The sequence below is a fragment of the Anguilla rostrata genome, chromosome 17 (assembly GCF_018555375.3).
Source record: "Anguilla rostrata isolate EN2019 chromosome 17, ASM1855537v3, whole genome shotgun sequence".
Classification (NCBI taxonomy): domain Eukaryota; kingdom Metazoa; phylum Chordata; class Actinopteri; order Anguilliformes; family Anguillidae; genus Anguilla; species Anguilla rostrata.
The window spans coordinates 5,099,183-5,116,335 of NC_057949.1; the positions used below are offsets into that span (position 1 = coordinate 5,099,183).

At 44.1% G+C, this 17,153-nt stretch overlaps 1 protein-coding gene and 1 long non-coding RNA gene across 2 annotated transcripts; one reads left to right on the forward strand and one right to left on the reverse strand.

Annotated features, from left to right (window-relative positions):
* Positions 1-1,106: 1,106 nt before the first annotated feature.
* Positions 1,107-16,724, reverse strand: antkmt (adenine nucleotide translocase lysine methyltransferase). Its single transcript, XM_064314921.1, has 6 exons — positions 16,461-16,724; positions 15,099-15,290; positions 14,671-14,775; positions 13,806-13,946; positions 3,207-3,257; positions 1,107-2,750 (listed from the first exon to the last, which is right to left on the reverse strand). The coding sequence occupies exons 2-6, from the start codon at positions 15,258-15,260 to the stop codon at positions 2,571-2,573; spliced, it is 639 nt and encodes a 212-aa protein (XP_064170991.1). The 5' UTR covers positions 15,261-15,290; positions 16,461-16,724; the 3' UTR covers positions 1,107-2,570.
* Positions 3,355-8,788, forward strand: LOC135243241 (uncharacterized). The gene is made up of 2 exons (XR_010326589.1): positions 3,355-6,438; positions 7,168-8,788. It is a non-coding gene; the product is annotated as an uncharacterized LOC135243241 (long non-coding RNA).
* Positions 16,725-17,153: the final 429 nt, after the last annotated feature.

A 17,153-nucleotide genomic window follows, 5' to 3' on the forward strand; every position in this document is an offset into this window, starting at 1 on the left:
CTCACTTTCACTGTGCTAAGCAGCCCTTTCAGAGTCTCGCTTTCACTGCGCTAAGCAGCCCTTTCAGAGTCTCACTTTCACTGTGCTAAGCAGCCCTTTCAGAGTCTCACTTTCACTGTGCTAAGCAGCCCTTTCAGAGTCTCACTTTCACTGTGCTAAGCAGCCCTTTCAGAGTCTCACTTTCACTGTGCTAAGCAGCCCTGTCAGAGTCTCACTTTCACTGTGCTAAGCACCCTCCAGAGGCTCACTTTCACTGTGCTAAGCAGCCCTATCAGAGGCTCACTTTCACTGTGCTAAGCAGCCCTATCAGAGTCTCACTTTCACTGTGCTAAGCACCCCTTCCAGAGTCTCACTTTCACTGTGCTAAGCAGCCCTTTCAGAGTCTCACTTTCACTGTGCTAAGCAGCCCTGTCAGTCTCACTTTCACTGTTCACCGCTATCAAAACGCTGAGAGGAGAGACCGCCGAGCTCTGCTGCTAGGCTAGTCATTTCTGTGGTGCCACGGCATTGCTGACAGCAATTTTTATGAAGGTGTTGAGGTTCTGCAGCTGCGCCCGGAAAAGCTATACCGTGACCTGAACACAGGGAGAGATTCGCTGGTTGCTACGCGCAACCAGGCAACCGCCATCTTACCAACCGAAAAGAAAACGAAACGCGATGAATCGCAGTCGTAACATTTGAATTTGTACATCCATCATTGCTTGGCTGCAAACGGAGACGTCAGTGACTTTTAAAAAGGGGTGATGGCTTGTCAGGAACTTCAGTGACCAACAAAGTTTAACTTGCTGACCAATGGAGTCCAAGTTGGTAAAAATTTATAATGGACATTCTAGAACAAAGGCTGCAGGGTTTCCCCTCTTCCATCAACTCAGTGTTGGTAGAGAGAACATTCTCGAGCAAGACTGTCACAATCCGACTGCAGTATGTTTACATTTAGCGACATACCAAAGTGCTAACACATAGGTTTAGTGCCTAATGCAAGGTCATCTGGGTACCAACCAATACTGTCGTTATAATGAACAGATAATCTTCCAGTTGCCAGTTTGAAGCCATAGTAGGTGCAAGGGAGAAAGAGGATGTAGTATTGTTAGGCAGCTGCACTAGAGTCCAGGTTTAAAGGCCTTTATTTGTAACAGGTATAGCAATGTCATTTAAATAACCTCTTTACACACCCAATCACTTATTTAACACAAAAAAACATCTACAGTGAGCTCCATAATGACAGAACTTTTTATACACAGCCCCCCATTTCAGGGCACCATAATGTTTGGGGAATATTAATGTCATGTAAATGAAAGTAGTCATGTTTAGTACTTTGTCGCATATCCTTTGCATGCAGACTGCTTGAAGCCTGTGACCCATGGACATCACCAGGTGCCGAGTATCTCCTCTGGTAGTAATCAAGACTAGGTACTGAAAGCTCTCTTATACCTGCACTAAGGTAGCAAATGAACACACCTGACCAGTCAAAAACACCTGTGAAGCCATTTGTCCAAAATAGTATGGTGCCCTGTAATGGGTGGACTATATGTAAAAAGTGCTGCAATTTCCACATGGTGAAACCAAAATGTATAAAGTTAGCCTTTAATAAAAGCTGAGAATCTGCACTTCAGCCATATGCAAACTATTTGATTACTAATCTAAAATAACAAAATATAGGAAAAAATATGTCTGTCCCAAACATTCTGGAGCTCACTGTATCTGCGGCTTTCAGAATGACCATTCAGCCACTGAACTTCGGACAGAATGTACAGTACAGCACACACTTCTTCACAATAAGCCAAAATGTCTGAAATCACCAAATGGGTTGTGTAGCTGAGCCGGTGTGTGCCTGAGCCACGTGGTCTAAAAATGAGGCCCCAGGTGCTTTCAAACACATCCGGTCTGTGAGCCGTGTGCTGTACCTGTGCTGCTCAAAGCCCCTGCAGGAAGCAGAATGCACTCACAGCCGCTCTTGAGCCATTTCAGAAAGGGCTGCTCGGGTTTTTGATTAACCTCCAGCTGTGAGGACCACAGAAACCCCATTCTGCCGAGAAATCATGAAGTGACCCCGACATTTCCTTTCACAAATACAAGCGTGTGAAGATAAAAAGCTAAGGTCCTATTCTCAGGCAGAACTCCCACACACGCTGTTAAGTACTCCGTCATGGTTTGTCAGTCCGGGGATGAATCTCCAGCATAAAAACACTTTTAAAAATGTGTGTGGTGGGGGGGGGGGGGGGGGGGGGGGGGACTCAGGCATTTGAACTAAATGTTTTTGAGTTCCCAGACTCAAGGTTCCTCTTGGCTCTTCAGAGGTGTCTTCAGAGAAGCAGAAGAGATGCACAGGACATGCACACGTCATGACGTGATCTTTCCTGAATTTACCCAATTAACCGGGCAACATTGAATTTCGAACCCTGATGTCCGTGAGGGCACGTGTTTGGCTTTGACGCTGGACACTTTCTCCTGCTGTCAGCTGGCAGAGAGCACAGAAGTTCCTGGCACATCCAAGTCCTCTGTCTCTGCTCAAGACATTCAGGAACAGACAAACAGTGAGGTTCCACAGGAGCAGGCTGTGGGTCAGGAGGTCAGGAGCTGAGGCTGCCCCCTGCGCGCTGCCTCTGGGCCTGTATGTCGTAGGCCCAGGCCCGGTCCGCTCCTTCTCCCTGAACCTCGCGAGCGGTCCAGCTGGTGAAAGGGAACCGGCCGGCCACCACCAAGGCGTCTTCAGGCAGCTCAGCGAGCAGCTTCTCCTGGAGCAGAGGGAGCTGGAGATGAAGATGGCAGGGCAGAGCAGATTAAACATCAGCTTGTGCACTTATACTGTATCCTGTCAAGCAGCCCATAGCCAGCTCTCAAACCCGTACGCAAAGTCCCCCTTTCTGGCAGGGGGGTCGACTCCTGGCCACAACACTGTGTACTGTGAATAGAGAGGGGAAAAGAGGGAGAACTACCTGCTCTCCTTTCATAAAAACGGTATAATTGTACTCTATGTGTAAGTCCTCATGGGGGGCGACATAGCTCAGGAGGTAAGACCGATTGTCTGGCAGTCGGAGTGTCCTTGAGCAAGACACCTAACCCCTAACCCCTAACTGCTCTGGCGAATGAGAGGCATCAATTGTAAAGCTCTTTGGATAAAAGCGCTATATAAATGCAGTCCATTTACCAGAAACATAAATGAATGAAAATGAGCGTGTACTGTGTGCAGTGCAGCAGGAACTCACCACGCTCGGTGCCAGGAACACAGTGACGTTCTTACAGTCTGCTAGACTGACCTGTAAAACACAAGGTCACGTCACAGAGGAAATGCACGCACGTCTTCTTTAAGACGAAGCTCAGAGCACTTGAAGTGCTGTATTATGATAGGTTCCCTGTTTTAGTAACTATGTAGTACTATATATATATTAGACTGTATGTAGTGTATTGTGTTTCCTTTTCCTACCATGCTGTGTCTGTAGTTTGTATGCCTGTATGTCTAGCACCTCTGTAGTGTGTCTCCGTATAACACCTCTAGTGTCTGCAGCAAGGAGGTCACATTCCTATGCTAAATGGCTGCGAGGGTCCACAGGAAGGGACAAGACCATTTGTCTCTTCCCGCCACTTAACTCAACCTTTTGATGTGTATGAATGAAAACTGTATATCTAGACACCACACAGTGTGATGGGCAGAGATTCTCTCAGCGCAGCGCCCGAGTGTGCTGGGTCTGTCTCTCCCTTGCGCATTGAATTAAACCACAAATCCTCTGAGGAAACTTTGTCAGCGTGTTCTTCATCGTCCTGCATTTGACTCCACGAATAAGGGCAAAATATCATAACAGTTTTGGCGACCACGAAGGGACAGGAAATATCTTCCACTTGAAACAACGAGAATCAACAAGAAGGTGAGTATCTTTTATTAAACACAACTTACCACCTTCATTAGGCGTTGATTTTCCTTGGTGCAATTTGGAAGTGACTCCTGTTCTGTATTTTAAGAAATAGTTACGTGGACGGGACTTTGATGTAACAACTGATAATGAGTTTGTCTTTTAATGTTGACGTCATTTAATGTGGTAGTGCTAGCAGTATTAACAGAGTACGCGGGAGCGTCAATCTGTTCAGTAACGTCTGCGTGCTGAAGTAGAGCACGGCAGCGTTCCGGACCACGTCGGGTCCTCGACGCTGAGAAACGCGTCGGTAGTAACGTGTGTCGGTATTTGACAGAAGGACACGTTTCGAGCCACGTCGGGCTCACGGGCGAAGTAGCGTCCACTTTCCTTAGTAACGTCTGCGTGCTGGGTGAAGTCACGTAACGTTCCGGACCACGTCGGGTCCTCGACGCTGAGAAACGCGTCGGTAGTAACGTGTGTCGGTATTTGACAGAAGGACACGTTTCGAGCCACGTCGGGCTCACGGGCGAAGTAGCGTCCACCTTCCTTAAAACAGTAACGTGTGTCGGTATTTGGCAGAAGGACACGTTTCGAGCCACGTCGGGCTCACGGGCGAAGTAGCGTCCACCTTCCTTAAAACAGTAACGTGTGTCGGTATTTGGCAGAAGGACACGTTTCGAGCCACGTCGGGCTCACGGGCGAAGTAGCGTCCACCTTCCTTAAAACAGTAACGTGTGTCGGTATTTGGCAGAAGGACACGTTTCGAGCCACGTCGGGCTCACGGGCGAAGTAGCGTCCACCTTCCTTAAAACAGTAACGTGTGTCGGTATTTGGCAGAAGGACACGTTTCGAGCCACGTCGGGCTCACGGGCGAAGTAGCGTCCACCTTCCTTAAAACAGTAACGTGTGTCGGTATTTGGCAGAAGGACACGTTTCGAGCCACGTCGGGCTCACGGGCGAAGTAGCGTCCACCTTCCTTAAAACAGTAACGTGTGTCGGTATTTGGCAGAAGGACACGTTTCGAGCCACGTCGGGCTCACGGGCGAAGTAGCGTCCACCTTCCTTAAAACAGTAACGTGATATTTCCTGTGTGTGTCGTTTTGGGTCAGAACACATCAGACGAGGGAGCGTCTGTGTAATAATTTGTTGGACAAGTTTTGGTGTTGCTGATTGCTGTTAGTAGCCTAAGTGTTTCGAAGTAACACTGCAAATTGTGAAAAAACTGGGCTGCGTGCCAAAGTGTGTGCAAGAAGAGAACCTTGGTTGTTTACCAATGCGAGTGAATGCGAGAAAGTGCACTCAATGTTGTTTTGTTCGGAGCTCCATCAGTGTTGTCATGTCTACAGAATAACGTATTGTTGTGTTAGGCCTACGTGATATGTTTGTTATATGTGTACACAATATAGTATATATAACCCATATAATATAAGAGTAAAAGCGCATATTTTCCTTTCGTGTAGTTAACGGCTCATAATAGCTAATCTGCGTAATTCTGAAGGGCTACCAACTACGGGAATGATGACGGAGAAAGAAGTTTTATGCGGGGATCTAATGGCAGCGGCATTAAAAGCTATGGTTAAAAGATATGGGAAAGCAATGAGAACTAATCCCCCATTCCCTAGCAAAAATGACTCCGGTGTAATTTCAGAGAAGGCACTGAACGTATGGTGGTCCCAACAGAAAAACAATAAAGAGAAAGGTAAATATGCAGCAATGTGTGTTAGCTGATGTAATTAATAGCCTCCCTGAAATTAAATCATGTGTGTGCCAATATGTCGATGATTTATTAATTTCGTACAAAATACGGACACGCATTGCAGAGACTTAGATGTTATTTTAAAACATCTGGCAAAACATGGTGTGAAGTGTAACCCACGCAAAGCACAGATCGCACAAACAGAAGTCGTTTATCTAGGGTATATGGTTTCACAGGGGTGTAAGAGAATGACCACAAACCGAATTGAAGCCATAACAGAGTGGCGGCGACCTACTATAGTACGAGCGCTACGCAAAATACTTGGTATTTTTAATTATTGTCGGACCCATATACCCAACTACTCAACAATTGTTCAACCGATAAACGACCTCTTAAAGGGAGCGGGGGGTCCACATGACGGGATAGAATGGTCGTCTGAGTGTGAGACGGCTTTTTCCATTTTAAAACAAAAAACTTCGCACTTCGCTCCCCAACCCACTTGTGCCTTTCACACTATATACTCATGTAAATACAGGACACATGGCGGCGGTGCTGAAGCATGGGGACAGACAAAGGCCGGTTGCATATTTCTCCTCTAAATTAGATGTGGTTGTAAAAGCGATGCCGGACTGTTTACAAGCCGTTGAAGCTGCCTCCATTGCCTTAAATCAAGCGTTGCCGTTAATTAGCACACAGGAAATTGATGTTGTAGTCCCTCATTCTGTTCTGTCTATTTTGTCAAGAAAAAGGTTGACAGCAGTACACGTGGCTCGATGGACTCGATGGGAAACAAGTCTTCGGATGCCATCAGTACATTTAAAACATATAACTACTTTGAACCCAGCTACCCTATTCCCAAATCCTGATGAGGGACAACCTCATCACTGTTGTGTAGAAGGGGAAGGTAATTTTGATAACCGTGAAAGAAATCGCCATTCAGGGCGCATTTGGCCTATATGTTGATGGTTCATCTTTTTATATAGATGGAAAAAAACACAAAACACAAAACGGACAGTTAGTGAAACATGGTAGACTGGTGAATCAGTCACCACAAGTTGCGGAATTATGGGCTTTGGCAGAAGCGTGTACAGTAATGGGAGGGAACAATGTAAACATATACACTGACTCACGTTATGCATTTGGAGTAGTACATGATTACCTGAACTTGTGGGCTAACAGGGGATTTACCACCAGTGCAGGATCACCAATACAAAATGGGGGAAATTGCATAAAGCCACTGAACTACCAAAGTGGCAGTAATTAAAATTAAAGCTCACACAAAAGGTACAGACCTACACTCAAATGGGAATAGGTGGGCAGATGAAGACAACATATGGAGGGGTCCAAACAACACAGTGATCCTACCAGCTGTTTTGATGAGTACTATGGTTAGCTTATATCACTCCTTAGGACATGATGGAGCATGGCGCATGCAACATCGGATGAAGCAAACATGGTGGCATCCAAAATTAAACACTAACATCAATGACTATGTCCGCAGGTGTATCACATGCTCTCGATGCAACCCCGGACCAACCATCGAAGTGAGAATGAGACAACAGCCCAGACCAGAACAACCGTTTGCCCAATTGCAAATTGATTTCATCGGTCCTCTACCAGGATGTAGGGGAAAGAAATATGTGCTGGTGCTCATTGATCATTTTACTAAATGGGTAGAAGCATTTCCAACAGCGCACAACACAGCAACTGACGTAGCCAAAGTGCTATTAACCGAAATAATTCCAAGATGGGGTTTGCCATGTGCTATTGACAGTGATCAAGGTACTCACTTTACAGGAAAAATCATTAAAACAGTATGCCGAGCACTGGGGATTAAACAAAAGTTTCACTGCCCTTTTCATCCCCAAAGCTCCGGTCTGGTGGAACGTGCGAACCGCAGCTTAAAAAACAAACTAACCAAACAGTTGTTTGCAGGCACTGGAGAAGACTGGGTTTCACACTTACCGGCTGTCCTTCTTTCCCTAAGAGCAGGCCCCACTAATCCTGAATCACTCTCTCCTTTTGAAATACTAACAGGTAGACCCATGAGGACTCCCGGGGATTTGTGTATTGCAGGAGGAGAATTGCAGGTGATGGGAGATAGGTTGCTGGAATATTGTAAGCTTTTGTCTCAGTGTGTACCACAGGACCCACGGACAAAACCGGATCCAGTGACAGACCTGGAGGAGAGCCCCGCAGTCCAACCCGGAGACCAAGTCCTGGTGAAGTCCTTCCAGAAAAAGACATTCGGCCCTCACTGGACTGGACAACATACTGTGTTACTCACCACCCCATCAGCTGCCCGCTTGACCGGAATACCAACATGGATTCACCTGACTCGTCTGAGAAAGTACACGAGTCCAACACAACATGAAGCGCAGCTCAATCCTTCTTCCCCACAAAGTACTGGGAAGCCGGTTTGTGTTAACACACCTTAAGGCAGAAAGATATGCGGATCCGCAGTTCTCAAATGTGCACCAACGCGAGTGGATACATCTGGACTTGGGACCATACTTTTAATCAAACTGGATGGGGATCTTTCCAATGCAACAAGGACATATGGAGAGTTGTAAACTGTCAATTGTGGGGTTTGAAAAACCCAGGAAAACTTCTGGACAATCTTTAAATTGTGAGAAATTGATTCTCTCACCAGAACTGTACACAGGCCAACCCGAGGAGGATGGGTCCCCCCTGCTGAGCCTTGGTTCCTCCCAAGGTTTCTCCCCTTTATGCTAGGGGAGTTTTCCTTGCCACTGTTGCCATGTGCTTGCTCACTGGGGGTATAGGCCTAAATAGGTTATGGGGAATATGGCATTTAGCACCATATTCCCAAATACAAAATGGGGGACTGATAGGTTCCCTGTTTTAGTAACTATGTAGTACTATATATATATTAGACTGTATGTAGTGTATTGTGTTTCCTTTTCCTACCATGCTGTGTCTGTAGTTTGTATGCCTGTATGTCTAGCACCTCTGTAGTGTGTCTCCGTATAACACCTCTAGTGTCTGCAGCAAGGAGGTCACATTCCTATGCTAAATGGCTGCGAGGGTCCACAGGAAGGGACAAGACCATTTGTCTCTTCCCGCCACTTAACTCAACCTTTTGATGTGTATGAATGAAAACTGTATATCTAGACACCACACAGTGTGATGGGCAGAGATTCTCTCAGCGCAGCGCCCGAGTGTGCTGGGTCTGTCTCTCCCTTGCGCATTGAATTAAACCACAAATCCTCTGAGGAAACTTTGTCAGCGTGTTCTTCATCGTCCTGCATTTGACTCCACGAATAAGGGCAAAATATCCTAACAATTACTAAAGCTTTATTTCTAAGAACAGCAAGACGGTTTCCTCACGATTCTTAGAAACTGGCGTAACATGATTCATATGTTCATGAATCAAGCGTATGATTCGTAAAAGGACTCCCAATTACTTGTAAAAGCACTAATTGCCTGTAAATGCAGTAATTACCTTTAGGTGACCCCAGTAGGCCATGAATGAAAATATCAGCTTTGCAATGGCCTGTACTTTTCAGTGCACATATTCACAAAGTACACAGCAGGCAGATACTGATACATGCAGTACTGAGGCCTGTGAAGTGAGCTGCCAATCATCCATTTTTCCTGTCATGTGACCCTTTATGGGTACGCCCAGGACCCTGCTGTTTTAAGAGCACTCTTCGGTCCTGAAATGTGCAATAAATAACTTTCCAACAGACCCCATAAATTGTTATAAAATTTTACTATTACTAATATGGCTTAATGAACACTTTTACCATTTAATAAACAAGAAAATAATAATTGCAATAACAGTAACACAAAATTTATGAACAGGAGAGTTGGACAACCAAGATGACATGCTTCTTCTCTAATTCTGTAATTGTAATTTCTCCCTACATGGCTAGATTTTACTTTCATATTATTACATTCACATAATTTTGTCACTTAAATTTTTATTAAGGTTTGTCAAAGTAAGCAAGAAAAATACATAAAGTAAGATTAAATGCATTATTTCAGTCAAATTACGTCCTCAATAATGTTGGAGTCTTCCTGATACATAAAACTTGACCCATCTTTTCCTCCATCAGTCTCAAAAGACACGTCAGTCTTTCCATCTCTTATGTTCCCTTTACAACGTCCAACCATTGGCCCTTACCTGGAGATTCAACATCACACCAGTTCTTTGTGACTGACTTCTTGCTTGCCACAAATAGTATTTTGACCAGATATTCATCCCCCCAACACTACATCTATCCCTCCAAGATACATTACTAAGCGATCGCATCCCAAAATATATTTCAATATTAAATTCATGTAGTACCAGTACATATTCATCTTTTGACAACTCTGGAAGACAAGGTTATGATGACCTTCCACACAGCCTCCCGCATGCTTGTTGCATGGTAAGTTCTTTTTATTTCGGGCGTTACAAAAAACCGTGTCAGGTTTTTCCAGAACTCACTCTGATGAATGTTCTATTTCACAAAGTTCAAACCAGTCTCGATCTGAGATTTCAATATTTTGATTCCCATTCAGTTAAATAATGTGTAGTGTTGAGCAGGGTTTGAAAACTAATTTTTGTTTCTATCCGCTTGTTCCGAGCAGAACCGGAATTGAAATTTGTTCCTTGTTCAACGTAACGTTCCTCAACCAGTTAGAACAAAACAAAAACAAAAGAACGTGTTAATTTTGTTCGTTTTCTCCAACCTCCCACACACTGAAACCAGCCTGGCAGCCTGTCTCAAAAGCCATTATCTTTGCCACCCTGTTTCCGAAAATAATAATAAACACGGGGAAAGGGAAGGATTAATTTTGAGTTATGCAGCCAGCAGTCTCTCTCTGAGATGCACATGGCTTTGACTGTTGTACTAATCATCAATGCCTAAATGCCCCCCCCCCCCCCACCCCATCACCACCCGCCCGGTTTAGAAACCCATTCTATGGATGATGAAACACACAGTGGGAAGAAAAGAGCAAAACGTGTCGGGGATAAGTAACAGCACTGACGGCTCCCCCCCGCTCCAGGGTAATCCTGCTTCTCAAACGGGGATAAGTAACAGCACTGACGGCTCCCCCCCGCTCCAGGGTAATCCTGCTTCTCAAACGGGGATAAGTAACAGCACTGACGCCTCCCCCGCTCCAGGGTAATCCTGCTTCTCAAACGGGGATAAGTAACAGCACTGACGCCTCCCCCGCTCCAGGGTAACCCTGCTTCTCAAACGGGGATAAGTAACAGCACTGACGGCTCCCCCCCGCTCCAGGGTAATCCTGCTTCTCAAACGGGGATAAGTAACAGCACTGACGGCTCCCCCCCGCTCCAGGGTAATCCTGCTTCTCAAACGGGGATAAGTAACAGCACTGACGGCTCCCCCCCGCTCCAGGGTAATCCTGCTTCTCAAACGGGGATAAGTAACAGCACTGACGCCTCCCCCGCTCCAGGGTAATCCTGCTTCTCAAACGGGGATAAGTAACAGCACTGACGCCTCCCCCGCTCCAGGGTAACCCTGCTTCTCAAACGGGGATAAGTAACAGCACTGACGCCTCCCCCCCGCTTCAGGGTAACCCTGCTTCTCAAACGGGGATAAGTAACAGCACTGACGCCTCCCCCCCACTTCAGGGTAATCCTGCTTCTCGAACGGCCGTTCGTTTTAACCAGAAAGACAGTTGTAATGCATTTATCTGAATCCTCCATAAAGCCAAACCTTTCTCGTACTAGCTATAAAAAATGTCCAACTAACGCCGTCAAAAGCTTTTTCAGCATCAGAGCTGAAAACCAGAGCACCTGAATCCATTCTTTGCACTTGCACTATAATATGGAGGGTTCTTAAAATATTGCTCTATGTCTGGCGACCCTTTAATAAGCCCAGTTAGATCTATGAGCTCTGCTACAAAGGTCCCAAATCCCTCTGATATGATTGATTTATAGTCAACATTTAAAACAGATATTGGCCTGTAGTTATTACATTGCTCCTTATCTTTTCCATCTTTAGGGATTACTGATCGAATGGCTTCTTTCTATGACGGGGAAGTAATCCTCTCCTTTAGAGTCCAGCTGAAGAAGACACAAGTAGAGCCATCAGTTCTGTCCTAAAGGGTCTAAACCACTCCGATGAGAAGCCATCACTACTAGTTGTCCTACCAGTCTCAAGTTTACTAAACGCCTTGTCAATCACTCTGGGCGTCATTTCTGTGATGCAACTCTGCCCTTCTCCTATAGATGGCAGATCTAATGAATTTAGAAAGTTTCTAATTGTATTCTAGTCAGCAGAGGGTGGCTGTGAATATAGGTTTCTATTATATTTCTAGAAAACATCTTTGATCTGCTCAGGTTCAATTAATAACTGGTCCAAGTGAGGATCTCTTATCCATGTGCTAGAGATCTGTTGTTCAGGTAAACGCCTGGCTAGCATTGTAGCTTCCCTTGGACCTGCTTCAAGGTATGTTTGTCTCAGAAACCTTGCCTTTTCTCGTCTTGGTCTATGTGAATACTGTTCATCTTCCCTATAATTTCCCTGATTTGTCTTAACATTAATGGATCATGAGAGATTGTAGTTCTAGGGTCCTGAGGTCTTCATATTCTGCTGATAAATAGCTAACTAAGCCTTTCTTTCAAAATTCGTCAGGGCAATTAATGTCCCTCTGAAGAGTGCCTTCACAGTGTCCCACACAATCACTGGGTTAACTTCACCATTATCATTCTCCTCTGTATTTCAGATCTTATCTGGTCCACAGTTCCTTTTTTATGTTTAAAACACCTTCTTAAACAATTTAATTACTGTTGATTTGATAATTGGCCATTCCTGATAGCAAGCCTATCTCCACGTACCCTGTCTCCTATTAGCAATTGCCCATGAATGTTATTATATCTTTGCTAATTGTTTAAAGTCTACTTTGAAGATGATTGTTTCCTGGCTTGTGACCACACACCCAAATTCCTTATTTAAGTAACTTATTTATTTTCAGCTCTGATGTAGGTCTGAGAGACACCAAAAAAGTTGCTCTTTTTCCCATTCATTTTTTTTTCTTTAGTGCACTTTTTCACTTTTTTCTTATGCACACATCTGTATTGGCGGTATGTGAGCTGAATAAAACAGTGCCTTTATGATGATGATGACCGACGCCTTTATTTTGCAGTGAGGGGTTAGCACTCTCTCCCTTCCCATGTTTCAAATGCCCACATTAATTCTCCATACTGAATTCTTATTTTTACCATCCATGTGTGTTGTCAAATAAACTGCACTGCACTGTGGTCAGATACCTCAGACACTCTATTTGCATTCTCTAATTCTATGCCTCTCAGGTGTATACATTAGAGAGAAATCTATTCTAAAGGAGATAAAATAAGGAACTGGATACTGGTTACAGACCCATTCCAGAGGATGGAGATCCCTTCAAACCTCAGTCATGCCCAGCTCTGCATGGCTTGTGTCAAAGCACCTTCGTGTTCCTAGGATATAGAGGTATAAACATTAAATAAAGTCACCTCTTTATTCTCAATCTCCCTTTTTACAAAAACTTCCCCTCTTTATCACTAAATTGTTTTGCCACTTTCAAACTGAACAGAATTTGAAATACGGATCGTCATCCCCCTCTTCTGGTTACTATGGGAACTGTACAATGTATTTCTCAAACCAAAATTTTCCATTTCTCAAGTTCTAGTTGTGTTGATCTTATCTTTTGTACTGATGCCGCGTTTAATATAGCAGCATTTATTTTGTACACCACGTTTATTTTAATGTATCGGTACTCAAAACATCATCAAATTTCTCCTCTGCTTACAATATGTTTTTTTTAACGGACCCAAGCCCAAGTTTCTCTGTCCTCTGTCAGATAAGGTTAGTCCATAATAAAGCACAAGAACAGGCTGTAAATAGCTTCACACTGACTAGCCAGTGACTGGCTAACCAGCAGCAACAAATTAATAAAAAGGGCTCATTTTCAAGAGGCAAACGTCCATTTTCTCAATTCACTTCAGCCGATGAATTAGTTTGTCCTTACAATTTTTCATGGATAATTTTTAAAAAATTTGAAACGCCCTACAGAACAACAATCGGTAAATACCACAGAATTTATTATGTTTGGTTCTTTCTGTGTAATACAGTGAGCATTGAAAAGCATTTTTTATTGCACAGGTTCTTGAGAAGTTTTGAGAAACTCTTAATTCTATTCTTAGAATTGCTCCATTTTCAGCAAAATCTAGATTATAGTTTATCCTACAACAATTAGCCAGTAAGCTATGTGCTCACGTGACAACAGCTACGCACCTTCCAGAGGTCCTTCTGAAGATAAGACACGTTCCCGTGATGCCCTCTTCTCCAGGCATGGAAGTAGGCCAAGCGAACCAGCCAGGGGTTGAGCTCATAGCCCACTGCAGGGCTGAAGCCCTGGCCGTAGGCCTCCAGCACCTGCGTCACACGGTTGGGAAACACTGCACTGTAGATAAGACTGTTTACCGGTAACCATGGTGATTTCTGCGCTTCCACAGAAAGCTGTGTCTGAGTCACGGGGTGTAGGATTGCATTACCCGCCCTCAGTCTCCAGCCATCACAACCAGGCTCCCCAGACCTCCGAATCTGATACCAAAATGACCCTTCAGACAGTATTACTACTGCAAAGGCACAGTACTGCTGGACTAATGTTACATTTCACAGACGGTCTTATCCAGCGACTTATAAAGCATGCATTGTATATACAGTCCATTCATACAGCTGGATATGAACTGTATGTACCGAAGCAATTTAGGTTTTAGTAACTTGTGCTCACTGGTGGAACTGTCAGGGCTACACCTGGGAACTGAACCTGTAATCCCAGAGTTAAGAGAGTAGTTCTCTACCCATTACACTACACCCCCTCCCCCCCCCGAATCTCCTCTACATGCCACGCTCATTACTTACTGCACAGCCCGCAGCCTTACTGAGCTTCAGACTGTTCAAAGCTCCTCGGACAAAGTACATTTTCTCATCCTCTGAACACAACGTAAGGGAGGCGTCTAAAGAGAGCCGTGATTGGCTGAGGCAGGGCCTGTATACTCACAATCCTCCCAAGAGCCGTGATAGGCCGAGGCAGGGCCTGTATACTCATAATCCTCCCACGAGCCGTGATTGGCTGAGGCAGGGCCTGTATACTCACAATCCTCCCGTCCCCTGATCCCAGATCAGCGATGCTTCCCGATCGGCCCTTTAGCAGAGTCATCACATTGCACACCTGCTTCCTACTGGCTGGGAGGTAGGGCACCTGCGTGAGGGAGGCCAGCACAGTATGTCGCATTTAAATTAAGATAAAAACTGGGTCCTGATCAGGAAATACTGATTTTCAGACCCTACATGTCTCCGTGGTTACAAGCGCTGCCGAATGCACTGTACTGTATTTTCCCGTTCTCAGCCGACAGTAAAACGAGCTTTTGATGTGTGCGCTTTCACATACCCAGCTGCTCAGGCTCTGATTGAGACATATAAAGTTGGAAAAATCTGTATTTCCGGATTAATCAGGAAAAAAAAAAAGTCACATCCCCATTTTTTAAGCTGCAGACCCATTCAACTGCCCGACCCGAATCTTGCCTGCAACTTCAGCGGAACTCTCCGGAACCCGGGCATGAGGAGCCCCGCCCACACGGCATACACAGCCAATCCTGTGCCGGCAGTCAGCTGCAGGATGCCCCAGCCGCCGAAGCGCCTCTCCTTAAACTCGGCCAGCACCTCCTCTGGTGTGTCTCCATCCATTATGGGCCCGCAGCACAGAGCTCACCGCCACTGAGCCACACGTAAAAAGGAGCAAGAATTAGCCTACTTCTGTTGGGTTTTCTCCAAATCTTCAAAATATACTGAATCCTGTTTCAGAGATAAGCATCATTTTACAGCATCAAAGTGGGTGCTGTGAGGTCCCTCTAGGGCTGTCTTGAAATTTCAGTCGTGATAAAAATGAAAAAGGTTATGACAAAACTAATAAATCATACTGTGAATTAAGAAAACTGATTTCAATCCATAATGAAGCATATGTAAGCACAACAAATTTCAGGTCATATGTAGCACTGGTAAGTCCAACTGATTTCAGCTCATAATATTTGACAGGTTCGTCTATTGCTGTCTTTAATACAGATTCACAAGATTTACAACCGGTTCAGTGCGAGCAGTTTTACTTAATCACATAAAAGCGTGTATAAGATGCGGCAAACTGCATGTCATTTTAGGGTGCCGCGGAAATGGAAACTATTTACAGGGGTGCCTTGGGCCTGAAAAGTTTAGGGAATTATATACGCTATTCCTCCAGACAAAAAAGCTGATAAACTTAGCATTCGGCCTCATCTTTAATAGGCTATATTTACTTATTCATGTTTACTTTGTATCGCAAATGCAATCCAATCCATCTACTCTATGTCTTGGCTGACTAATGTGCAATACACAATAAAAGTCTATTTTTAAAAAGCTTTACCTTACAATACCCCTGCTAAATAATATAAATGTCTGATTCAAGTTACATTTCAAAGTACTTTTGCTTTAACATCATCCAGTGCTATTTAACTTAGCATAGTGTGTAGCTTGACGTGTTCGTTTCACACACGTGAAGGGCAGTCGAAAAACAGCTTCAAGTGTAACACAGTTAGATTCGCTTGCGGTAACGCGTCCACAGTGTAAACAAAACATAAACCTAAAAATTCAAGGACTCTTCGTGGTAAGAAGAAATTTTACAGCAACGTTACTAACAGCATGTCTCGTAAACCATGACCCTGGCTACCTTGCTAGCTACAGTAGCATTAGGAAGCTACCTAATATTGCAGGCAATCAATTCATAAGCGCCATGGAACAGCACAAGTGATTACACTAGTAATAATATGAATGTCTAAATAAAGTTAACATACAAAATACAGTTTTTCTGGGTTCAACATTTTCAATAGTTTATCTTCGTCTTATGAAAATACTTACCTTCTAACTCGTCAGTAGACCAATACTAGCAGTGTGAAGCTAGCGACAGTAAGGACTTTCGCGCGGGTCTGAAAATTTCAAAATAAAAGTACAACGATAAAACCACTACTACGTTCAGCAAAATGAAATTAATTAAGGAAAATTCGGACTGCAGTTGTCCTAAAATATGAACTATTCGTTTTCTATTTGTACAATATTACAGTCTCTGGGTACTACCAACACTAATAATAAGCGAACGCTTCTTCTTCGTCTTTGCAGCTTAATATGCGGTTGACGAACCAATATTGGTGCATTGCCGCCACCTACTGGGTGGAGTCTGACCAAAGACAGCTGTGGCAAATTCCCCCCTAAAATAAATAAATAAACTGAGGTTAAAATATATACAGTTGCAATCAAAAATTATTCAACCCCTCTAACCCATAATATGTCTTTGTGATGTGAATAAAATTTCATGACAATGTATCAACTAAGGCCTTTGTAAACAGAAATACATGTTTATTAGAACATGTTCAAGTGATTTTGAAAACATACAACGGAGTTTATTTGTTATAAGGAAAAAAATGAAAATCTCTCCAAAAAAATCAATGACCAAATTATTCAACCCCCAAAATCAGTACTTTGTGGAACATCCTTTAGCTTTCATAACTTCCAATAAACACTTCCTATAAGTGCTCACAAGCCTCTGACACCTTT

Bases quoted from the DNA above. Each gene is read 5' to 3' on its own strand.
- antkmt (XM_064314921.1), bottom strand. From the start codon at position 15,260: ATGGATGGAGACACACCAGAGGAGGTGCTGGCCGAGTTTAAGGAGAGG. The intron at 3,258-13,805 runs GTGCGTAGCTGT...TGTGTTTTACAG, and splicing joins TTCAGAAGGACCTCTGGAAG to GTCAGTCTAGCAGACTGTAA. The intron at 2,751-3,206 runs GTGAGTTCCTGC...CTTCATCTCCAG, and splicing joins TGTTCCTGGCACCGAGCGTG to CTCCCTCTGCTCCAGGAGAA.